The sequence below is a fragment of the Myotis myotis genome, unplaced genomic scaffold, assembly GCF_014108235.1.
Source record: "Myotis myotis isolate mMyoMyo1 unplaced genomic scaffold, mMyoMyo1.p scaffold_m19_p_13, whole genome shotgun sequence".
Taxonomy (NCBI): Eukaryota; Metazoa; Chordata; class Mammalia; order Chiroptera; family Vespertilionidae; genus Myotis; species Myotis myotis.
This window is the reverse complement of record NW_023416317.1, coordinates 9,021,880-9,048,451: the sequence shown is the minus strand read 5'-3', so window position 1 is coordinate 9,048,451 and position 26,572 is coordinate 9,021,880. Positions and strand designations below refer to the sequence as shown.

General features: G+C 43.7%; 1 protein-coding gene across 1 annotated transcript in view; it reads left to right on the top strand.

Annotated features, from left to right (window-relative positions):
* Positions 1–9,223: 9,223 nt before the first annotated feature.
* Positions 9,224–26,572, top strand: part of SYNPR (synaptoporin) — a 268,069-nt gene continuing 250,720 nt past the window's right edge. Inside the window, exons 1-2 of the mRNA XM_036331678.1 lie at positions 9,224–9,457; positions 9,569–9,634. Coding sequence (XP_036187571.1) covers positions 9,440–9,457; positions 9,569–9,634 — 84 coding nt within the window. The 5' untranslated portion in view covers positions 9,224–9,439. The remainder of the gene's footprint in view (positions 9,458–9,568; positions 9,635–26,572) is intronic.

Below are 26,572 nucleotides of genomic sequence, written 5' to 3'. Positions count from 1 at the left end.
CAGTCAATTCTCAGTGAAAACATAAAGGTAGTCCTGCCTTAGTTGGTTGAAACATCGTCCTGTACACCAAAAGGTTGCAGGTTCAATCCCTGGTCAGGGAACATACCCAGGTTGTGGGTTTGATCCCTGTATGGGAGGCAACTGAATGATCTCTCTCTCTCTCTCTCTCTCTCTCTCTCTCTCTCTCTCTCTCTTTCTCTCTCTCTCCAAATCAATAAAAACACATTGAGTGAGGCTTAAAAAATTAGAAGTAAAAAGTAATTTTCAATGATGTTGTTGATAATATGTGCTGACCATGGTTTGGGGAAAGGATTCTTTCATTTTCTTCCCTCCCTCCATCCCTCCCTCCCTCCCTCCCTCTCTCTCTCCCTCCCTCTCTTTTTTAGTGTTTAAAAAATGTTAACATGCTTGCTATTTCTGGCAAGGAACCTATGTAATTGTACCTTTCTTCTGGGTATTATTTGCCAAGCAGGTGTAAAAGTGCAATGTGATATAATTTAGTAAGACCTAATTTTAGGTACTGGGTTTGTGCTGCTCTCTGTGTGAGTAGATGCAGCGCTGTCCTCACACAGTTGTCAAGCTGTGTGACAGAACCTACGCTCGCAGAGAACAGGACAAGGAAGTGCCAAAGGAGCGAAATCTCTAATGTCTCATATCTGAGTTAATTTCAGTTTGTTTCCTACTGAAAGATTTAGATTAGGAGGGAATATGTAAATGTGTTCTCACAATTGTTGAACAGGGTAAGATTTTCTTTTGCCTCATTCAGAGCAGCTGCAAAAGCCCTTGTGCCATATTGCAGCAGAAGGTCTGAAGACCATCTGGAGAATCGAACACAGTGAAAGCGAGCAGCACTTTTACTAAAGACTAGAGGCCCAGTGCACGGATTCGTGCACCGGTGGGGTCCCTCAGCCTGGCCTGTGCCCTCTTGCATCCCTGCGGGGATCGGGCTGCTCCGACATCCCCCCCACCGAGGGATGTAGCAGTGCGGGAAGTGGCAGGTGGCCGGGGAGGAGCCTGAGCCCAGGCTGGGTGCAGCTCCCACTCATCCCGGCCCAGGGGTGCCTGCCTCTGCTGCTGCTGCTTGGCAGCGCTGCCCTGCATGTGGGAGAGGCTCGTGCCACTGAAGCTGTGCTCACCAGCCATGAGCCCAGCATCTGGCACCGTTGGTCAGCTGAGCGGCGCTCTGGCTGTGGGAGTACACTGACCACCAGGGGGCAGCTCCTGCATTGAGTGTCTGCCCTCTGGTGGTCAGTGCGCATCATCTGCTCGGCTGCTTACGGTTTCATATATATAGATATGGGAGAAGCATCTGATCTGTCCTATGTTTATCATCTGTAAAATTTTCATATATACATAGTTCCCTAAAATAAGAATAAAAGGATTAAAGATTGCAGATATTGCTATCTAATGGTATACTGTATTTAAGGAAATCATAAAAATCCCTGCCAAAGCGCTACTTATAAACATCATAGAAATTTTTTTTATTATTATTTTTTATATATTTTATTGATTTTTTACAGAGAGGAAGGGAGGGAGATAGAGAGTTAGAAACATCGATGAGAGAGAAACACCGATCAGCTGCCTCCTGCACATCTCCCACTGGGGATGTGCTGGCAACCCAGGCACATGCCCTTGACCGGAATCGAACCGGGACCTTTCAGTCCCCAGGCTGACGCTCTATCCACTGAGCCAAACCGGTTTCGGCCAAAGAAATTTTTAAAAAAACACCTCTATATTAGTTTTATTTTCTTAGGAACTATATGTACATCTGGATGTCCTCTCCATCTCCCCGAAGAATGTTTCAAATTTTCCAAGGAAAATTCCCAAGATCAACTGACAGGCTTGGAGCTGAATTTGGGGGGGGGGGGGGGGGGGAGAAATGAGCATTTTAAAAAGAAATCAGAGAAATTGAAGAAGATAAATGATTTTTAAAAAAACTATTGATTGTAAGTTGTGCTTGTGTGATAACCACTTGAATGCTGACATCATAGACCATTTCCTCACCATTGTGGTAGGCCACATTTCTTGGCCTTCCAGTAGCTTCCTATATTAGATTCGCTAGTGCCACATACTCTACTGGGTGCTTTACTTGTGTGAACTCATTAACTCCTCCTTACAGTGATGCAGATGGCACAGTTATTATCCCCACTTTACAGATAAGGAAACAGTAACAAGAGTTTGAGTTGCTCAAGTCACACAACTAGGAAGTGATGGAGCCAGGATATGATGCACCCCATCAATCTGAGCCCAGAACTTACGTTATCACCTCTGATGCTAGACCTTTTCCTGGGGAAGAAGTCTTTCGGCAAGGTGCCTCCATCCCTTGGGCTTTTACCTCATTCAAAAATTGCAGTGGGTGGTGTGAGGTGAACTCCAAGTTGTTGTGCTCTATGAGTCTGGAAAACATTGGAGTGAACCAAGGAGAATGTAAAAAAAATGATGAGTTTTTAGAAAACACAACTGGTGATGAAAACACGATCATCGGAATGAGCCTTTGACAGGTGGAGGCGCTTTATAATTGTGTTCTAGTGAGTTCATGGAATAATGGTAATAGTAGTCATAGCAGTAGACAATGGAGTCCTTCTTTACTTTATTTCTCCAGAGAAGTTTTTTCATGTTTCAACAAGAAAAAAATTTTTTTTTTTGTCTAGAGCTTGTGACATTTTAAAACTTGCAACGGAAACTGTATAAAGTATCATCTTTTTTTTTTTTTTTTTTTTTGCAAAGTTATCAGGGTAGGAGGAAAATCATGACTGTGCTGTTTACTATCCATAAAAACTTAGCTGAGATTTTAAATTTCTTTGAGCCTTGCTTTCTCAGCTGCATAAGGAGAAAAACAGTGGTGCATACTTATAAAGTTGATGAGGGTATGAAATGAGTTATGCCTACAGGAGCACTTAGCATTTTGCCCAGCAACTACTTACTAATTAACGCACTGCAAGAATCATTCTTATGATTACTGTTATGACTAGTATTCCCTGGGGTCAATGGAGAGTCTTTTGACATGAGTTTTGGTCCTCTAATTTGCATGTATTCAAGCCTGGCCAAATTTACAGGGATATCTTTTGTTTAAAACAAAAATGGAAATAGAAATAGTAAAAGTGTTTTATGATGTGAGTTCACATTGGCTATCCACATTTGAATTTTATATGTTATGATTGTTAATTAAGAACAATCCTATTTCAATGCTAGGAATTCAATAGGAAGCCTGTGGAATCTTATTTTGTGATGATGTTTTATGCCAAACACACACACGTGCTTGCACATTTTATGATAGCCATTTAAAATGAAACACAAATCAATAAAGATGGCTTTACTTGATCTTTGGCTTGAGAAAGAATGCTATATTTATGACACAATTAGAATGATTGAAAATATTTCCACACCATCTCCTGTCCTGTGTATCAATAGTCCCATGCAAACCAAATAAGCAAACAAAGAATTACACAGATGAGCTACGGGCCTCTGCTTCATACTCACCACTTAAGGAAAGATTTGGAAAGTTTAGGTTAACAGCATAAGCAGAGTTAAATATGTAATATTTTGAATGACTTCTGCTCAACACTTATTTCCAATATTTTATTTCATTATTATTATTTGTAAGAGAACATTTATTGGATAAGTTACAGAGGTAGAAAAAGTGATTTCTAGAAGAAATGGGTTTAGGAAACAAGTTATGGAGGCAAAGGAAGAGCCCTTGGGGCTTGGAAGTGAGGGAGCTAATGCGCCTCAGGATGGGGAGGGGAAAGGGAAAGGCACAGGCATACTCCTGTGAGGAGAAGGGCGCTGGCTCCTCCATCCTAAGGGTTTAAGGGTGGAGATTTCAGGGGAGGTTCCAGGGGAAGATCCTACTAGAATATTCAGTAGCTTCCCAGGTATGTCCATTCAGGGGCGTGGTCTCTACTGATTGATTGGCTGGCACCAAGGCAAGGGATCAGTATTCAGTGCAGCTAGTGCTGATGTCAGCCTTGGCTAGTTTTGTTGCTTATCTGGGCCTGGAGCTGAAATTTATCTGAAGCACAGATGTTATCTCTAGGGAGGAAAGGTCAGAAGGTCCAAACTGCATGACCAGCAACATGCTAGTGGAGGAAAAGTCACCCTGGTGGCAAGGTTCCACTCTACAATTGATTGTCAATTGCTAGGTACCTGGGGCTTTCCACGCTGATGACCTTCTGCACCTGCCCCATCGTCCTTGCCCTGCTCATGTCTGTCTAACTGCCTGCAACATTCCCCCTCATCCCCTCACGGATCTTGGCTCTGAAATCTTTCAGAGAAAAGGGGTGACGGGTCTCTTCTGTAGCTGCTTCCTGCTGAAAGGGGGCGACGTTTTTCTTCGGAGCCAAAAGATCATTGCTCTCTGTCAGAGGGATGATGAGGCCTGGGCATGGAAGGAGGTGGCAATGGTGTCTAGAAGTGGTATTCCCTGAGTGGGAGTAGGGCTTGTAATCAGTGATGAAACAATTTGAGATACAGCACCTACAATATGTTGCAGGTGGCCAGAAGGGCGTCATGTGTCTGACTGGTAGGGTCAGACCAAACCTGGGTTCAGTGACCTTGGTACTTGGGTTCTAGCTAGGAAAGAATTCAGAGTCCAGACTCAAACTGAGGATGAGGAGGGGAAAGGGAAAGGCACGTTGGGATCCTGGAAGGGCAGTGCCTATTTCCAATATTTTAAATAATTAAACATATGAGTAGTATTTCCTCCTGAATTAAGTTGCTACAGATCAATTTTAACTTACTTTTTTTCCTCTTTGCCATAAGAGACATAGAAAGATAAAACCCAGGTATGTCCCCCCCCCCCCCAAAAAAAAAAAAAAAAAACAAACAACAAGATTTAATTTGGCTGAATAATGCAAATCCATGTACTTTGGTTTTTCTTTTTCTCTCTTTCTTTCCCAATCCATCCCCAGGATATGTTCATTGATTTTTTTTTTTTTTTTTTTTTGAGAAAGGAAGGGAAGGAGGGAGGGAGAGAGAGGAGAGAGAAATTCTTTGAGATTCAAAATGGTTGTTTTTATAACTTGAATTTTGCTTATTTGCTTGTTTTGGCAAATACTGAGCTCTAACAAATTGGGTTTATATAGTATATCCCACTACAATGTAAGCTCTGTGAAGGCAGGAATTTTGTTAAGCGCTTTACAGTACCAGGGACAGTAGCCCTATATAATAGGCATGCAGTTCTTATTGAATGAGTAAATCAGGGTTTCTCAAACTTGGCACTATTGACATTTTCCAGATGATTCTGTGTTGTGGGCAGCTGTCCTTCACATTGTAGGATGTTGAGCAGCATCCTTGGCCACTCTTCTCTAGATGCCAGTAGGTGCCAGTAGCACCAAGCCAACCTTTGACAAAAATGTCTCCCAACATTGCCAAATGACTCATGGGGAGGGACCTGCACTGACCATCCTGTATAAAAACCACTGCAGTATTAAAGGAAGTCCTCATAACTATAAGTCTCTGGCTGGAAAAAAAAAAATTGAAAATTATTTGAGTTACAAAATCAGCATAGGCCACCAAAATGGATCATTTATATCCCACAAAAGTTCATGCGATTGTTGAGCTGTTGCTATAGTAAGTGGTAAATTATCTTTTGTCATGTTGGGGTAGAAGAGAAGGGATCACCCCTCAGTCACTGAGAGTAATATTGTGGCAGTATTTGCATCATCCCTTCTCCTTCTCCCAACCTAGATCTTTAGGGAACTCAGTGTTATTTCCAGGTCTGAACATAGAGGTTATAATCCCAACGTCTACAAGATATTTAACATTGCAAATGCGATATGGAACTCTGTTATTTTGGTGATACAGCTGTTGGAAGCTCATGCATTTCTGGAACGTGAAGAGCATCTTTTGACAATTTGCAATTGTTGTCTAAGCTATCACGTTGCCATTTGCCACCGTTCTGGCTTTCTTCACATGGTGTTTGTAAGACTGGAAAAAACTGCTCCCATATTAGCAAGGAGGAACTTTGGGTGTGAAGAGAGACCTGAGGGAACAGGCTCAATAATCACACTTCATCGTTGCCAAGTTCACAACTCAAATGAAATGCAAGTGGGGAATATTTTAGATAAATCACTCCCTCTGTCTAAAGAGATACACATGTTTAGATGACCTTGGGCAAGTTATTTAGCCTTTCTAAGCCTTTACAAAGTATCTCTAAAGCTGGGGGGGGGGGGGCGGTGAGGGGGGGATTGTGGTGATACCTAAATGATGTATGTAAAGCGTTTAGCATAATGCCTGGCATGTAGCAGGAACTGAATTATTAGCCATTATGATAATTGTCATCAGTAATAAACATGCAGGAGATGTTATACTTCATAAGTTAGTTGACTATGATGGGAAAAGCAAGGATGTAAGATCAATGAGGTGATGTGGACTCAGGGTGCAATGTTGGTTCAGCTACTTACTAGCTCTTAGTAAAGTATTCTTGGTTCAACCAGCCAGCCCTATTTTGTGCTGCAGTAACAAAAGACAAAAATCTCAGTTGCTTACAACCCCACATCTATTTCTTGCCCAGCTTCATGTCCGTCATGGCCTAGTTGCAGCTCTGCTCTATGTCAACCTTAAGCAGGGACCCAGGCTGTCAGAGTAGCTGCTCTGTAAGACCATGCATTCGACATGGTAGAAGGAAACAAACCAGAGGCCAGATCACAGAGAGATTCTTAAAACTTCTGCCCAGAAATGTCCACAACACCCTTTACCCACCTTTCATTGGCCAAAGCAAGTAACATGGCAACTCCTGAGTTCAAAAAGTCAAGAATATATGAGAGAGGGGCAGTGCAGAAAGTGGCTGGACAGTGCTACAATCGACCAGGCCTCTAACAGCCTCCCTCTTGGCTTTGGTAGAAGTGTGAGCAGTGAGAACTGTAACTAATACACATAGGGTCTCTGCCCCAGACACATTATCTGTAAAATCTCACTAGTCCTCATAACAACTGGCTAAGATAGATGTGGAGCTAAGCCTCCAATTTACAGATAAAACAAAAACAAGGTGACAGGATTAAGCAAAACCAAAAAACTCAGACACAGACAACACTATGGTGATTATCAGAGGGAAAAGGGTGTGGGGAGAGATAGAAGGGGTAAAAGGGGGATAAATGGTGATGGAAGGAGACTTGACGTCGGTGGTGAACACACAATACAATATACAGATGATGTATTATAGAATTGTACACTGGAAACCTATATAATTTTATTAACAAACTAGAGGCTCAGTGCACAAAATTCATGCACTGGGTGGGGGGTGTGTGTCCCTCAGCCTGGATGGTGAGAGGGCGCAGGCCAGGCCGAGGGACACATCAGTGCACGATCGGGGCCGGGGAGGGACATAGGAGGTTGGCCAGCCAGGGAGGGACCGTAGGAGGGCTCTAGGGCGTGTCCAACCCATCTTGCTCAGTCCTGATCGGCCAGACCCCAGTAGCAAGCTAACCTACCAGTTGGAGTGTCTGCCCTCTGGTGGTCAGTGCACATCATAGAGAGCGGTTGAGTGGCCTTAGCATATCATTAGCATATTATGCTTTGATTGGTTGAATGGCCAACTAGACGACTGGACACTTAGCATATTAGGCTTTTATTATATAGGATGTCTCCCCAATACATTCAATTAAAACAAAAAAAAAATATTGAGGCCTTAAATAAACTAAGTAACTTCAAGCAGAAGATTCTATACATGAATTGCAGGGCACACACTAAGCACTTGATAATGCCAGTCCTCTCCCCTCCCCTGTAGTTGCATAATGCCTTATTTTTGAGACAACTGCTTCTAATTGTTTCAGACTCTATCACATGTAGGAAGTGTGGTAGGGAGAAAACTAGCTGACTGCAGTTGGTGCAGTGAGCCCTCTGGGGCTCTTACTACATTTCTAGTGTTTCTCTAACAAAATCCAGGGGCAGGAGGCAGCTACACTGGACGCTCTCTATCTTACCCCATTTTGGCCTGCTGCCTCCCCTTCCCAGACTCCAAGTGATTCATTTCCATCTTTCTCCTCTGCTCCTAAATATTAGCTGCATCTCCCTCCCACCCCGGCCCGGCCACACACAAACACACAGACACACACACAAACTCCAAACCGTTTTGGCAAACCTCTGTAGTAAACAGATGGCTATCCATGTTGCTGGGAGACCACTTCATAGGTGGAATCCAGTCCAAAGAGAGAAGGGCAGGGTTGGTGTCATCAGCTACATGGTGGAGTTCTGATTCTTTTTTCCTCCCTTACTTTTTTGACTTCAACTGGCGTCATTGTGTGCTAGCTGTACAACCTTGAATAGCCTTCTCGCCTTCCACCATCCTCAATTTCCTCACCTCTCAGATGGGAACAGTACTGCTGCTAACCTAGGCGGGGTTGTGAGTAGTTAATGAAGTCAGTTTACAAGCCTTCACCACAATGTCTCACTCACAGAAAGACCTCAAGTGTTCTGTTGTTTATTACTTTCGGCAAGGTTAGTAGACTAAGGGGAGAAAAGGAGGCTGTGTTTGGAGGGAGGACTCAGTCCTACTTATGATGAATTCAGGAGCTTTATTTGGGATTGTATCTAAGGCCAAGGACCTCAGTAGAAACAGGAGTTTTAAAGGAACTCGAATCCCAGTCCCTGTTTGGCCTCGCACCGCTGTGTACCTTGCTAACCCAGCCTCACTACGTCTATGTCCTGCTTCTAAAATGGGCATCATGCACTCCTGACCTAGCCCAGTGCCCACGAGGGCTACCTGCCTGGCACACTGTGCCACATTCAAGATTCCTTGGTCTCCCTCTGCCCTGCAGCCCCAGGCTCTCTGTGCCCTGACTCTGCGCTTCCCGTGGGGGAAAGGCCCTGCTCATTCCGGTCCTTGGTCTATCCCAGCACCTGGCCCTGCCTGGCCACACGGAGAACGTCCCTCGAAGGCTTGGGCAATGGACAAGTCAACAGTCTTTTGGGGGGTTCAGAAGCCACCAGAACTCACGCCACTCCGCATGTAAAGTGGCAGCGCCTTTCTCTGCACCTGGAAGCCCCTTCTCCAGACAGGGAGCCTTCTTGCTGAAGGTGCCAGCCTGCCTGCCTCTACCCCAAACCCCGAAGTTTCCCGGGAGCCCGAGGGCGCGCGGGGCGGAGCCGGCACCGGTTGGCGGTTCTGCCTCGCCCACCTCCTCGCCCGCCCCCCGAGCTCGCAGCCGGCCAATGGCAGCCCTCCCCGGGCGGGGCCTCCCGCCCTCCCCGCCGCCCCCCTCCAGCCCCTCCCTCCAGCCCTTCCCGCCGGGGAGGCTGCTCTGCTGGATCCCGCACGCGGGCTGCGAGGAGCGCACAGCGCAGAGCCAGTGCGGGGCCCCCAGCTCCCCCAGGCCCTGCCCGCCCCGGCCTCGCTCCTCGCCTCCTGCCGAGAGGGGGCTCTTGGCCCCGAGGACCAGCCCGCGGCGGCCCCCGAACTTCCCTGGAAAGGGAACCGCGGGGGAGGAGACCGCGCAGAGCCATGGACCCGGTGAGCCAGGTAGGACGGGACCCGCAGGGCGGCCGGTGCTGGGGACCCGCGGCTCCGGGGACGCGCCCCAGCCCCAGCCTCACGCTCTCCCTTTCTCTCTCTCATCTCCTTCGTCCAAAGCTGGCCTCGGCGGGCACCTTCCGGGCGCTGAAGGAGCCCCTCGCCTTCCTGCGAACCCTGGAGCTGGTGAGTAGCGGGGTGTCGCGGGGAGGGTATGCAGGCGGCTCGCCATCGGGTGAGGATGGTCCGTGGGGTGCTCCCTGCTCGGTTCCGCTCAAAGCCCAGCTCTCCCCCCGCCCCAATCCTCCCCCCCAATCCTCCCCATGCCCAGGTGCCATTCCGGAGGGCGGTCGGGGCCGAGGGGCCGCTCGGAGGGGGAGTGTGCACGGATTCTCGCAGGCGCTCAGACGAGGTTGCAAAGGCGCGGGGCTCGGAAAGACGCCTCCTCCCGAGACGGGGACGCAGGGGCAGGTGGAGGCGCTGCCGCGGGGCTGGCGGCTCACCTGGGCTCCGCGGGGGTGCGGGCCCGCGAGGAGGGCCGTGGGGCTGAGCCGGCGGCGGGGAGGACTTGGCCACGCGGGGGAAGTTGGTCAGCCCGCGGGGGACGGGTCCTCGCTGGGCGTGGGTGCTGGAAGCGCTGTGTCACCTGCTCTGCAGCTCCAGGGGCAGAGAAGCTGCGAGGCTAGGAAAGATGCCGCGCACAGAGCCGGGCTCCTTCCTTCCGTTAGTTCCTTACCCTGGTCATCCTCGAGGGCTCTTCTGAGTCTCCCGGGAGATCGCTCCCCTCCCTTGGGCAGCTTTCTTCACCGGCTGGGCTGTGGGAAGTTCTATGACTTGTCCCCCTTTAAAAAACACCCCCACAGTCCAATGGCAACTTGCCTAATGACAGAGGAGTGAGGCCGAGCAACCCAGGGGCCACAGAGCAATGAGCGTGCTGTTGGCTTGGATGATGGTTATTCAGAGTGAAATCTGCGGGTCACACGTTCTCTCTGCTGGGAGGTCTGGAAGGCAAGGGAACCTATCCGAACAGAAAGTTCAAAGCCCGTCATGTAGCATTAATCACAGGCCCTACCTCGGACAGACGAGCTGGGCAATTATGTAAGAGTCGTTGTCCTCCCAGATCTTAGCTCCCGGGCCTGGGATCTGGCCCTGGCGGCTCGGCCATGGTGCCTGTTCGCATGAATGATCTGCAGGGTAATCACATCTGCTGGGTTTGCAGACGTGCAGAGCAATGCACGCCATTATCAATCGGACATACGTCAAGACAGCGCTTGGAAAGCTTGAACTGAAGGTTCTGGGGTGGCTATTCTACAACTGTGTTCTGTACAAGCGAGTTAAATCAGCCAAGCAGTGCTCACAGTGCAGGAAACTTTCAGTTGGCTTTCTCAGAATTCATTCATTCATTCAGCCACTCGATAAAGTTCCCCGTGAAACAGTGGTGTTTTTTTGACCAAAATAATAGCTCCATTGCCAAGCTATTGTCTCTCAGAACAAAATTCAAAGACCTGACATTATTTTTCTGATACACTCCCTTATTGTCTCGCATTGTCACTTACCTGAAGTATTCCTTTTTATTCTCTGCACTCCTGTTGCAACATTATTTCATGCCACACCTCACCACGCAGCCCATACTGATATATTCCAAAGACTGGTAAACCTGGATGAATATGTTTAAAAATGCAGATTTCTGGACATCAATAAAAATATTGAAAAGATGGGTGCCTGCTCATGAATCTGCATTTTAAGTAAGTTCCCTGTTTATATCTCATGCCCATTAAACGTGTAGGATGGCCGCGCTAAGCTCCCTCTAAAACTCAAAAGCACTTTTTAAAGCTCTGGCAATTTCTGTTGCTACTGTGTACAATTCCCTCACACCCTGTGCCTAGAAGAACTGTTTGTCTTTTAACCTCAGCTAAAATGTTACCCACTCTGTGAAGAGTTCTTTCATATTTACTCCTTCCACTTTCCTCACCCCAAACTGAATGATTCACCCCATTCTTTGGGCTTCCATTGCATTCATTCATTCATTCATTCATTTATGAGAATTTATCCTACTGAATTATAGTTGTTTTTTTCTCCTTTGTGTGTGTGTGTGTGTGTGTGTGTGTGTGTGTGTGAGAGAGAGAGAGAGAGAGAGAGAGAGAGAGAGAGAGAGAGAGAGAGAGAAAGATAGGAGAAAGGTTATTACATTTAAAATATTTACAGTCCTTCCTCTCTCTCTTTTGGCCTCTAAGCTCCAAGCAGGAAGGGCTTTGGCTTTTAAATGTTATTAGCCTCTCATCTGAAGAAGAGAAATTGAATAATGGACCAAAAAACACACTTAAAAATGAGTAAGTTAGGTGATCTACATTTTGAAAGAGCTAAAGTATAGACCTAAGAGCAGAGAGATAGAAGAAGGTTATTTGCTGAGAAAGTCTCCCGCAGTGATGGGGTTTGGGGGTGTGTGTGTGGGGGGGATGGGGAGGTGGGGGGAGAAAACATGTTCCATGCACATGCAATGGCGTGAGGAGCCACTCTGAGATCTGGTTCAGTAGGAGATGTTGCAGTGAGAGTGTGAGCTCCTGGGTGGCAGGAAATTGTTCCATTTTTCTGTGTTTCCCACTAGAGCCTTTTATGGTGCTTGGTGAACAGGAAGTGATCAACAAATGCAAGTGTATAATGACAGAGCACTGAGAGCATCCCCGTTTCTCCTGCTCTGTGATAGAGCAGCTTTAAAGTTGGTCATCTTTAAAGTCTTTAAACTACTTTCAGTACTTATGCTGTAGAAATCAAAGTTTATGTAAAGATATATGTTCAAGGATATTTACTGCAACATCATTTGTAGAGGAAACCATTAGTAAGTCCATTAATAAGACAATCATAAAAGTATGATTCAAACATGTGAAATATTATACTGCCATTGAAAAGAATGAGTTAAATTAATAAGCATTGACTTGGAGGTCCATATATGTAATTGTGTTTGAGAAAGTTAAGTGAGAAAAAGTGAGTTTTACTTATAGTATTTGATAAAATTTTTAAATGGAAAAAAGGGATTTTCATTCTTTTAATCAACATGTGGAAAATTTCTTCATTAATTACTTTAAAGTAATGTATAGATTGCAGTACTATTTTTGTAAAAAGAAAATATTTTGTGTGTGTGTATGATTTGTGTAAGTATAAAGTACAGCTGTATGCACTGAAGTGTTAGAACTGATTTTTTTCTGATGTAATTTGAAGTGTGGAGGGGAGAGAAGAGGAGAGGGTGGAGGAAAGCAGTGATATTCTGGAAGAGTCCTAGGCATATCACTTGTCCACAGTTGTGCACATGAGTAATTCTTTAACATAATTCATATTTTTAATGATTTCCTAAGGATTGGCCATCTGAAGTGATGTTGCTTCTAAAGGCACCCTCCAGTTTGGGATTTGTAACCTTAGGGGAAAATGCACTTTATTTATGTGTGTTTTGCTTAGGAAGGGCTCATGGCTACTGTAGATTTAAACTCTACAGAACATAAAGCCACTTCAGGGAGAGGCTATAGCCAATTTCAAAAATTTTGAGGTGAAACTCCCAAATCCTTAAGTTCCACTTAAATAAGGTTAGGGGACTTATTATTATTATTATTATTATTTTTAATAATTCTTTATTGTTGAAAGTATTAAGTGTCCCCCTTTCTTCCACCATTTACCCCCTCCAACCTCACCCCCTCCCCACACACATTCTCCCCACCCCAGGCCCTCACCGCCCCATTGTCTGTGGCCATGGGCCATGTATATATGTATACAAAGTTCTTGATTGATTACTTCCCACCCACCCACCCTCCCCTGCTTTCCCTCTGAGATTCCGCTCTCTGTTCCATGCTTCCAGGTCAGGGGATTTTTCACTATATTTTGGGCCAAAACCAAAATTCAGGACACAGCACTGACTCTTGTGGTCTGTTTCATTTATTCCCTGATGATAAAATAGGACCAGCAAATTTCTTAAACCATCATTTGGAAATCATTATATATATTGAATTTATATACTATATATGCTATATACTACATACTATATACTACATACTATATACTCTATTTAAATACTATATATATAGAATTTACTTCATTTCTCAGACTTTGAAAAAAGAAGTTGTTATAATCCTGCATTCCACTGATTATTCTTTTTCTCATTTATCTTTATTGTTGAATTACAGATGTCCCCTTTTATTCCACTGGTCATTCTTATTTTGCTACTTGCGTACATTGCCAGTAGGACTTGGATCTGTGGGGGCTCCCGCCTCCCTTAAAATATTTTTCTAGCACTCTCTTTATTTTCTCTACTATTTACAAGGCTCTGGATCTGCACTTGTGATTTTATGTGTAATGGGATGTGGGGGACCCAACACACCACATTGTCCAGGAGCAGAACTGTGCAGACTTTAGGGCATCAGAAGGACTTCAGCTCTTCAACATGGCTTTTGCTTGGTCCTCCACACAACGCTGTAGGTCCAGACTCTGTTGCTACAGAATTAGCTGCTGAGTCAACTCGCCCAGTAGCCCTCTCCTTCTTATTCTTGACATACACCTCTACTTTTGCTGTGCCATTTCTGCTACAACCCCTGGACTTACATCTCCGTGATGCCTTTCTTTTCTGCCTTTCCAAGGAAGGCCAGCTACTCCAGAGGCGTAGTGTGTCTGATATATGTATGAGGTATGGGTCTACTTGATTTAAATGGTGGCACCTGCTTTACATAATCTTCATTTCTTAATCTAAATTCTGAGCTCTTTTCCAAGCAAACATTATACTGCTTACTTGATATTAATAGCATGTATAATCATGCTCTTGGTAATAACAAAGTAAAGCATTAAACCTAATCTAATCGAGTCTCCTCTAATCTAATATTAGCCAACATTTTGAACCCCCAATGAGGGAAGTAACAATAGCTGCCCTTGTTTTGCTGGCTTCAGATGAGGCGCTATATTTCAGTGCTTTCTATATATCCTCCTGTTGAATCTGTATGGCGCCAACATCCCCATTTCACCTTGAAGCTCAGGGATGTTAACTAACGCATCGAGGACAAAATTGGAGAAAATGGCAAAGCCAAGACTTGGGCATTCTCCTTCCAAACCGTGTTAAGTGCTACAGTCTTCTGCTTCCTTCAGGGTGACAGGTGGCTGCCATCTTTATCCCTACTCCTCAAAGAAACTTTAAAGGGCACATACTATCCTATTTTGTGGTGTTTATCTCACCCAGTAAGATATGTATATTTGAACCCTCCTCCGGAAGTGCCAGGCAGTGTTTGTATTTAGACATAAACTCAATAGACAGTAATTGTCGTTTATATTGTTTTATTTTCTGTTGGCTATTAACCAAGGTAGAGTAGGTTCTCATTAAAATACAGTGTCTTTTCATATTAAATATGTATAAACAGACTTTGATAATATAGCAAATGATTTAATCTTATTTTCTGGTCTTTTTTTCTATTTTCTTTAAAAAATCTGTGTGCATGAGTCAAACAACTTTTTTTTTCTAAGTATAAACAAGACAGGAAATTCCAACATATAGTTTATTTAAATTATGAGCAGCAATCTGCTACTGGAGGTCGGATGCAGTTTCAAAGCTACGTTAATGTGGATTTAATTATAACTTTCTAGTCTCACAATTAATGACAGAAATTATGTGCAATTGGAATCTGAATCAATAAATACACTTTTCATAACAGAGCAACTCCCCAGTGTGCTAACAGATTCATCACTTAATGCTTTTCTGGGTTTATTAAGACAGTTGGTGTTTGGCCTCACAAATACAGAAAAAAAGATAAAAGTATTTCTTAGGAATTTGAATACCGATTTTATTCTTTACTAGCTTGGGAACCTTGGACAAATTATTTAAATTCACTAGGTTTCATTTTTATCATCTATAAAATGGGACTGATAATAGTTCCTACTTCAAAGCGTTGCTATAAATGATTAAATGACCTCACCCAAGTAAACAACCGTGTGCAGTGCCTGGGCTATATGTGCTCAACCAATGACTATGAAGGTGATGATGAGGATGATTTGGATGATTCTGGTGATGATGGAAAAGGAGAAAAGAGAAATCCACCAGTGGGTAATTTAGAACATTATGGCTAACTTGTTACAAATTAGTGTCTTGGTAAAAATCTGAAGCAGAAAATCTGTCTTCACTCTTGCTAGTCCCTCTACCTCTAAATCAGCGATTCTCAACCTGTGGGTCTCGACCCCTTTGGGGGTCAAACGACACTTTCACAAGGGTCACCTAAGACCATTGGAAAACACAAATATAATTACATATTGTTTACAATAGCAAAGTTACAGTTATGAAGTAGCAACAAAAATAATTTTATGGTTGGGGGTCACCACAACATGAGGAACTGTATTAAAGGGTCGTGGCATTAGGAAGGTTGAGAACCACTGCCCTAAATCATGCTTCCATGGTTATTTTTACCATAGCATGAGTGACTCCAGGGACTTGCTCCTTCAAATATCTTCATTTTGAAGAACATTCTAGAGAACCCAGAGTTAAGCCAAAGGAAAAGTTCTAATGGAAGAATTACAGGCACTTGGTTCATGGGAATTTTTTCTTGAGTTGTGGGGTGAGAATTTTTCTGATCTTTCTCAAATCATAATCCACAAACATTCCTTACCCTTGAAAGACTTACGGTATGTCCAGTAGAATTCTCCAGATGAGGGTCCTTATAGGGTCAATCATGGGCACTATAACCACACCCTAATGCCCAGGTGCACCCGGCCCTTGGGAGTCTCCCAATAGGAATATTCTAATCACTCTGGACTCATGCTCAAGTAGGGGCATCATTCTTAGTTTCTCTGTTTCCCAGAGTAATCACATTTTTCCCTGATGCAGTTAAGAAAAATAGTTATGTGTTAGTAGAAAAGAATACTAGAAAGTCTCTAAGGAATGCTTGTACAGAACCACTACCTGCTTTTGAGTCGTCATCTTCAGTAGGCATGTATTTAACCTGGGCTGTATTTGTAATTATTTTTGTTCATTCTATTATCTTAGCCTTCCTTGGAGAACCTCAGTTTCCTCATCTGAATATTGGGGACAGTACTCTTTGGCTATCATAGTGTTGGAAATTTTAAGAGAGATAAAGCATGTAAAACACTTTGCAAACTATTAAATGTCTTCCAAAAGTAAAAGATCATTGTGATCATGATGATAGTGATGATGAATACTTTCTTTTCCACTCTGAGTGGCTCTCAATACCATAAGATAATTGCCCGGGGATAGAGTGAGGCATGACGTGTAAGTGCCTGATCTCTGCCCACTGAGGGCCAAGTCCTTCCTGATCACTGTCTACCCTCTTGCCTATATCCTAATCTGTGTGGTCTCTTTGGAACCCACAAGAGAGACTGATTTGCCAGTTGAAACTGATGCACCATCAAAATTTGGGGAAGTCCACCTTTACCCCTTTTAGCTCTCACACAGAAAGCCAATCTCTTGCTCTGTACACATTTCACATTTCTTAGATGTTTGGGGGCCCTGGTGATGGTTTCTTGCTGATCTGATGGAGTTTTGCACTATTTCCTCTGCCTAGAATACTCTCCCTTTCTCTTTTCACCAAACCCTTTTAGCTGGCAAACTCATCTTGTGTCTTCAGGTGTCAGCTTAGATGTCATTTCTTTTGGGAGGACTTCTCTGAGTAGGGTGTTGTCACTAGATGAAGTCAGCCTCCTGATGGCTCCCAGAACACATTTTTTATTTTATTTTTTTTAGTCCTCACCTGAGGATATTTTTTCCATTGATTTTTAGAGAGAATGGAAAGGAGGGAGGGAGTGAGGAGGGAGAGAAAGGAAAACATCAATGTGGGAGAGACACGTGGACTGGTTGCCTCCTGTACATGCCTCTACTGGGGCCAGGATGGAACCTGCAACTGAGGTACATGCCCTTGACCAGGAATCGAACCTGCAACTCTCTGGTCCATGGACCTACAGTCTAACCACTGAACAAAACCAGCAAGGGCCATAGCACACTCTTTAATGATTTGTTTACATTTCAGCTTCTCAACCAGACTAAATGCTGAGTGAGGGCAGGGATCTTGTTTGTCTCGCTCATCAGTACATTCTAACTATCGAACTGCCACGTAGCAGGGACAATCCAGGGACATTCAGGAATCACCCCAACCGTAGGTGCTTAGGGAAGGAAGTGATTGATTGAAGGGTGTGGGGGAAGAAGGGAGGGAGGGAAGAGAACAAACAATGAATAAATGAACCTGAGAACACACGGATCTGGTGCAAATTCCCTTTCATCTTTTCCATTGTGAAGAGGAATTGGGGACTGCCCTAGAAACAGTTTGGCAGTCACTCTTGGCTGTGTAGGAGAGTAACTCACCCGGGCTGACTCAGTGTCAAGGAGAGAGGGCAGTCATATCATGCCCACTGACGTAAGGGAGGAGCCGTCCTACAGAAATACTAGTGAAAGTGCGAGGACTGCACCTGGCCCAGGCCGCATGCTGGACTGTGGTTTGGCCACCATCCCGTGTGCCCTCTTTGTGTGTCCCCTTTTTGCTTCTCATTTAGTTTATTCTTCCTAATTCTTCCTAGTGAGTCTAAGCTAATGTCCTAAGAAAGGCATATGATAGGTTCAGCTAATGCTTTTTTTTCAGTTTGTACACAGCTCTCAGCCCCAGGCTGTATCAGACTGTGGGTGGGCTGCCCATGCGTCAGATGCCCACTGGTCCTGTCTTGTGGCCGGAATAAAAAGCATCATGGGATTCAGATCATGCTCCCTGGACTGTTCTTTCATCTGGAGCAGTGGGAGGGGCAGTTCTTCAAGGCATGTGCATGTTAGGCTAAGCAGACCTTTATGTGGCTGGTGGAAGAACAAATTATTCTTTTCACCAGCATTTCCTCCATTACGGTAGCACTGGCACGTTTGTCAAGGAGAAGATGTGGCATCGTTGAGACTGGGGGGCAGCATTCCTGGAACCTCTCTGAGGAGGGGATCATTGGTGGAGTCACACGGATGGTTATCTGAGAGGTGTACCCTGGGCCCTTTGAACATGGGCTCTACCAGCCTGTGCCACCTGGTCCATCACTTGGGAGGTCTCTTCCTGAAAGAAATGATGGGGCTTTGCCTGGCGATGAGATAGCCCAGGCAACAAGTATTTCCCCAAACCACATACCCTTCCTCTTTGTTCATACACTGTTAGGTTAATTCATCTCTGGCTGTTCATGTTAGAAGACCACATTGGGAGAGTCCATCAGTGGTATTCTTGTGTTTATTAATGTGATAGAAAAGAGAAAAACATGAAGGTGGGTTTTTGTTTTAAATTTAATATTCATATCCAAATTAAATGATTTGGTCCTGACTATTTACTCATGGGGAAGTCATTAGCTTGCCTGGGGTGCATGGGGCTGTGTTTGAGGCAGGGGAGGTGAGGAATTGGTCGAGGAGCAGCAATCACTGAGGGATAGCGAGGGGCTTGAAGGAGCGTGGGCTTTGGAATGAGCCTCTGGCTGGAATCCTGACCCTTCTTTCCAGCTGGGGACATGAAGCAGGTGGCACGTGCTGGTCGTCAGGCCTGCAGGCAGCAAAGGAAGGTCGGAGGAGTCGAAGGTTGGCTGCTATGAGGGTTGAGTAAGATGGTGCCTATAAAACCCTGACAGAGTGTCCGGTAACTCTAACAAAGGGAGAGTTTGTTCAAGATGATGGCGTGATGTCTACAAATACAACGAAGCATTCCTAAAACATGAAGGTAGGTTTTTTGTTTGTTATGCTCAAGCAGCATTTTCTATTGAAAAAAAAAAAATGATGTGCTGGATGCTGGGGCTGCTATAACAAAGTACCACCAACCGGGTGTCGTAAACAACAGAAATTTATTGTCCGCCAGTCTGGAGGCTGGAAGTTTGAGAGCAGGTGTGGGCAGGTTTGGCTTCTTCTGTGGGGTGTGAGGGGTCTGTTCCATGCCTCTCTCCAAGCTGAATCTTTGGTGTTCCTTAGCTTCTAGATGATGCAGCGCCCGAGTCTGTCTGTCTCCACAGGTGTTCTCCCTGTGAGTGTGTTCATGTCCAAATCTCCCCTTTTAACGTGGCACCAGGCCTGTTAGATTAGGGCCCACCTGGCTGCAATGTAACTTCATCAACTAATTACATTGGCAGTGACCCTATTCCCAAATAAAGTCACATTCTAGGAGTAAGGACTTCAACATACAAATCTTGGGTCGGGGGCACAATTCAACCCATATCAAATGGGTTCTTAGAACAGGCACTGCTTTGTCATCTGGTTTGTTCTCCTTAATACATTATGATTGTATTTCCATGCCACTAGATTAAATAACTTTCTCCATAATTTTGCTGGCTATATATTATTACACTGTATGCCTGTCTTGGAAGTTATTTAATTTAAGTAGTTTCCAAATGTATATTATTTATTTTTAAAACCTGCAAAAAAATCCCTCCTTTATGATAAATGGTTACTAAACCTCTATTATTATTTACTTAGTTTCGAGATGTAGAATTGCTGGTTCAAAAGGTTATACATTTTTAAGGGGTTTGAAACAATTGCCAAATTGCCCTCCAATGAGAAGGTACCACTCTGGGCATTATCAGTTAAATATTATTTTTTTCCATTTTCACAGATGAAAATGAAACCTTGATTGAATTTGTACACTTTTTAACTTTGCAATGAGATTGCACTTTTTTTCATAAAATTGTTTATATTCTTACTTTCTTTTGAAATATTTTAATGAATAGAATGGATTTGTAAGGCAGCAAGCAGCCAAGGCTGCCAACTTATGATGCTGTTCACATGGACTTTTAGATAAGCTACTGCCTTAGTCTTTCTAGGCCACTGTGCTACACTGTTTGGGAAATTATTTAGATTGCTGTACTTTGACTTGGGAGGACAAATATTAGCCTTCCTTTCTCTGAATCATTATATAAGAATATGTTTATGTAATTTTTAGAATGCCAAAGGTAGTTACTATTATTACAAATCTTTTACAATATAAATACTTTTTCTGTTTGCCATTTTATTTACATTTTAATTATATATTAAACTTATTTATCATAAGTTACTTATTATTTTACTTTCGATGACTCTCATTAGTGTTGATCTATATTTACTACCTTTCTGAAATGTGAATCTGGTGTACCTATATGTAGTGACACACTTGCACAAATTTGTACTACACCTACCTCAGGTGTGAGACACTTGGAACTTGAATCATTTTTTGATGGAGAAGCAGAGTGGGTGGGGTGCTCTTGCACCATCTGAGGACTCCTGGGGCTTATGTGGCTCATGGCTGTAGAACACCCTACCAGTAGAATAAATTCAGCAGCTGCCCGATGCCAGGGGCATTTCCTGTCTTTCGTGGATCACACGCCTGACCACCCTTGCTACCACAGAGACTGCACTATGGATGCACCCTGCCTGTGCGCACATATGGCTATTTGGAGCACGTTGGCCTCTCTGTGAATTGACATTTATTGTGTACTTACTGAGCCCCAAGGCGCTGTGCCCAGTGCTTTCCACGTGATGCCGTTTAATTCTAGCATCTCTCTTAGAATGGACGCATCGTTATTTCCCCTCTCTATAGGCAAGAAATTTGAGGCTTAGAAAAATAAGTAATGTTTGAGTGAGCACAATCTAGTCAAAGAGCTGAGATTAGATTTTAGGTCTTCTGTGCTTCAAAAAGACTTCAGTACTTAATCTAACAGTTGGAAAGGAAGCGAAGTTCTGATTCTCTCCCAGAGATCAGATTCCTAGGGAAGAACCATCCTGGCCAACAGGCCTGCCATCATGGAAGGACAAGCCCCACCATTTAGCCAGGCAGGTGGTACCGGTCAGGGCAAAATCCACTGAGGTGGGGGTTTGACCGAAGCTACTGATTTGTCTCAGGCAGTGAATTCTGTCGGGGGCAGGCAGAGCAGAGCCTTCCGTTCTCTTTGTAGTTCAAAGCCAAGTACTTGTAAAAATGTTTTTTCTTATGAGTCCACACGGTGAAACAGTAGATGAAAGGATGGTTTTGATTTCATTTGAATTGATATTTCATTTGTATGAGTCAGGACCACGGTTACCTAGGCAAATGCTGAGAAATACTTAGAGGGCTGGTCCTGGGGTTCCCTGCCTTCTCAGCCTGTGGCCCCTCAACCCGGCCACATCTGCTTCTGAAATGCAGACCCTGGAGCTTGTCCATCTCCAGTTTCATTGATTTGTTTGGGAGGCACTCAGGGTCCTCTCCCGCCTTGGTCAGTCTGCCTTTGAAGAACCTGGGTGGATGCTGGGACCAGAGGGCCTACCGGCGGGCAAGGCACATACTGTGAGGACGCAGGAAGCAGGCCATAGTAAGAGGCAGTGCTGGCCTCAGCGGTGTTGGCCCGTGGGAACAGGGATTTCTGCCTGTAAGACTCGCTGCTTCTGCTCCAACCCCGTATGTCCAGATATAGCCTTTTTTTCCTTGAGAAATAGAAATAATAATTTTGGTGCTAATCTTGGGAGTTTTTAATGTTGGAAGAAATGGCTTATTTTTTGAACATTGTGAGGCCCCTCCTTTGTAGAATAAACAAAGCACGGCTGACTTCCGAGTATGGCCCACAGACTCCAGCTGTTCCCAGCGCGCAGCGCCAGGCCTCAGGGGCTTTGTCTCTGTACCTCAAGGGCCTGACCCAGATCTTCTGGCTCAGGATGCACTGAGGAGCCATTTGTCTGGTGGATGGATGATGGGAACCTTCGTGTTAGAAATTAACCCCAGCTTGGTTTTTGAAATGATGGAATTAGCGAGTCCAAAGGTCTCTTTTGCCTTTCAGATAAAATAAAATTTTTTCACTAGATATCTAGGAAGCATAAAATGATAAGGACTAGGTCTTCTTGGGACAAAATTTAACAGGGATGGAGGTAGTGGCTCATATTAGCAATGTAGGTCAGTTCGTAATCCAGCCCTGGGTACCAGTTAATGCATTGAGAAAAAAATTTCTTAATCTACCAGTGAAACATCAAAGAACTCTGTTCATAAAAAGTGCAATTTAATTATTTGTAGTTAAAGAATCAATGAATAAATGAAGTCTAATGGGGGAGAATTCTGAATATTTATCTACAGTAGGATAGTACAACAGAACATTCTGCGATAATGGAAATGTCTGTCTTCACTGTTCAAGGCAGTAGTCATTAACCACATGTGGCTATTGAACACTTAAAATTGAGGAACCAAATTTTCATTTTCCTTATTTTTTAATCATTTTTAATTTAAATAGCTAGTGGCTGCCATATTGGACAACACAAGTGCAGAGCGTTATTTATCTGGTTTGCAAGGACCCTGTGCTAAGCTTCAGCAAATGACTTAGGAAGGGACTGAAGTGGTTTGTTCTTTAAAATACTCATCTTTACATTTATTTTTCAACACATCACATAGTTGGTGGCAGGAAGTTTTTTTAACCAATGTCCAGAAATTTAATAGACACAGAATTTTCAATCGTTATTAGTTCTTTAGTTTATCCTTTTTGTTTTATGTATTTCCATCTGTGTATGAATTTTATACATTGAAATAAAATATAAAACACATTAATAACCTTTTATGTTTGCCCCCAATATGAAGCAAGATGACAGTTGTTAAAGTTTGCACTGATTTATTAGCACAAGGATATCTCATAATAATAGCTATTAGTTTTAATGAGGATATGCATTTTATTTGGGAAGTAGGCTGAAAGCAACAATGATTGCTCAATATTATGTGATAAGGAGAAATTACAGTTTCTTCAAGGTTTAGTTGTCAGGAAATTATCTTGAGATATTTATTTATTTTATGATTAGCAAGGTAGTCTGGCAGTGTTGTGACAGTGACCCTATGTGGTGTATCGTTAGCTTGCAAATGCCCATTAGAGAGGAACAAGAGCATGGTAATCAGAGTAAGAAAGGAACGGAGGTAGAGATGCGGACGGTTGTGGTGTCCGCATGTCAGCCTTAGAAACAACTGGGAATGTTTCTCACGCCCAGCTGGTTAGATCGCCCATAAATGATATGGAATTTGGAGATGGCCCAGTTGTCCTAGTGAAGCAGTCTAGTTTGGATTCCCTGGAGAGCAGCACCTAAGTCAAAGGCAGCCTCGATGAGGCTAACTTCCTGGGAAGTGATCCTAGGCAGCCAGGAATGAGGGCCCAGGGAAGTGAAACGCAGATGGACGAGGAGGGAAAAACAAAGGAGGGTATGTGATGGAGCTGGTCATCCCGGCTGGAGACTGTTACTCAGACTCACAGGGCATCCTGAGCAGCCTCATGCAACATATCTCAGAACATATCTCATATCTGCCTTGGGGACAGAAGGGTGAAACAGTAACCTTTTGGCTCCCACCCCCTGTTAGTGAAGAGCAGCCTCATGGAAGCTTGCTCCTGTTTTAGCTTGAGTTCCCCCAAAAGCAGGGAAGGGTTGTAGTAGCAGCTGATTTGGGAGGCAGTCCCAGGAAACACTGGTAAGCGGTGGTGAATGGGATGGATGGCAATAAGGCAAGTAGAGTACATTATTTAAAATGCTGCCATGATTGGCAGCGGCAGCTTAATCCTACTGGGAGACTGGGAACCAGAACACCCATTGGCTATAACTGTGTCACCTGCCAGAGAAGCTGGGAAATGGAGTTTGTAGTTGGGCATGTTGATACCTCCAGCAGAACTATTACTAAGGTTGAGGAGAGAGTGGGTCTTGGGGGGGAGTTACTAGTCTTTGGCACGGACACACAATAGGTTTTCTTCAAAAAGTTGCTGCATTCTCCACTACGTTTTTGTTTTGTTTTTTTTTTTTTAAATATATTTTATTGATTTTTTACAGAGAGGAAGGGAGAGAGACAGAGAGTCAGAAACATCGACGAGAGAGAAACATCGATCAGCTGCCTCCTGCACATCCCCCACCGGGGATGTGCCCGCAACCCAGGTACATGCTCTTGACCTGAATCGAACCCGGGACCCTCCAGTCTGCCGGCCGACGCTCTATCCACTGAGCCAAACCGGTTTCGGCTCTCCACTAAGTTTTGACTAAGCTTTTTATTTTATTTTATTTTATTATTATTTTTTAAGAATTCATCTGCTCATTCAATGGATCAGAGATCATTAAGTGGAAATCATTTGGTTGCAAGGAGCCATAATCCATTCAAACTGGCTTTTACTGTAAATATTTTTGTATTCAAACAAGACAATGTCTAACTGCACAGTTCAAGTGTCCAATAGGGTTCCTCATATACACATTCTCCAAAGAGGGGAAGTGGCTGATTGGCCTTGCCTGTGGTGGGTCCTGTTGCCAGATTTGAGGAGAGGAGCAGGACCGCATAGTATACAGAGGCAATGGTGGGGGGAGGGAGATTCTTCTAGAAAGGGCAATGAGTGGGAGAGATGGTTGTTATCTCTACTTCACTGGTAGTAACTTTTTTCAAGTGTGAGGAAATATGAAGTTTATAAAAAATCAGAGTCCCAGGCAGTTGGTAATCAATGCTGAACCACAACCTCCCACTTGCACACTAATTGAGAAGCCAGCACAAACGAGGTATCTCTGTGGGTGGTGACAGTCACTTAGGTGTTGAGGATGCTATTCTGCCTTCTGTCTCCTGTGAGGCGGGATGAGGCATATCCATGCGTCGAACGTAGCAGCATTGAATTCATTAATCATTAGAGGTGCTTGCTATTAAAATGAGCAGCAAATGATGAGTGTCCTTGATTGCAGAATTGGGATACGTTTTTCACGTGTGCTGCTCAAGAGTGATTTGGATATGTTTCTGACAACTGTTCCAAGTTGTCAGAAGAACACTTCACAGAAGAGCTGGTGGGGGTACAGAGATGGGGAGAGGGAGAAGGAGGAAATAGTACTCATCTCCAAATGATGCCTGGCAAACTCTACTTTGGCAATTTGTTATCCAGAGCCCCTTATAAAATCTGCTTGTGTTCTGATCTATGAGTGTGAATTCTAGAAAGTACATTGCAGGTATCTATCATCTATCTATCTATCTATCTATCTATCTATCTATCTATCTATCATCTATCTATCTATCTATCTATCTATCTATCTATCTATCATCTACTATCTATCTATCATCTATCTATCTATCATCTATCTATCTATCTATCTATCTATCTATCTATCTATCTATCTATCTATCTATCTATCTATCTATCTATCATCTATCTATCTATCTATCTATCTATCTATCTATCATCTATCTATCTATCATCTATCTATCTATCTATCTATCTATCTATCTATCTATCTATCTATCTATCTATCTATCTATCTATCTATCTATCTATCTATCTATCTATCTATCTATCATCTATCTATCTATCATCTATCTATCTATCATCTATCTATCTATCTATCATCTATCTATCTATCTATCTATCTATCTATCTATCTATCTATCTATCTATCTATCTATCTATCTATCTATCTATCATCTATCTATCTATCTATCTATCTATCTATCTATCATCTATCTATCTATCTATCTATCTATCTATCTATCTATCTATCTATATCTATCTATCTATCTATCTATCTATCTATCTATCTATCTATCTATCTATCTATCTATCTATCTATATCTATCTATCTATCTATCTATCATCTATCTATCTATCTATCTATCTATCTATCTATCTATCTATCTATCTATCTATCTATCTATCTATCTATCTATCTACCTACCTATCCCTCTCCATAGTGTACTCATGGAACTTGTGACTCAAATGCTTTAGTTAAAGAAGTGTAGCATGGTGTTGGTATTCGCCAGCCTGGTGCTAACCTTCAGGTTTGCTTTAAAGATAAAGCAATTATGATGGACTCTGCTGGTCTCCTGTCCATAGCCCCTTTACCAGCCAGGGCACAGCCCTCTCCCCCTCTCTCAGCTTTTGTGAATGTTGATTGCCACCAGGTCAGAACTGCCCCTTCTTGAGAGAATTGCCTTTGGTTGAATGCAGGGCACCTCACCCCGGGCCTTACACTCTTCCCAGGGGAAACTTCCTGGGGTACACAAGGCTGTTCCTTTGCCTCAAGGTGGAACCACCTCTGGTACAATTCACACTTTAGAGCACCTGGTGGCATCAGGCTGAAGGTAGCCTCCAGCCGACACCATATCCTTGCTGGGTTCCTCTCCCTGCTCTCTCTCCTCCTGTCTCCATTGATTCCTGGAGAGCACTACCCAATACATCGAG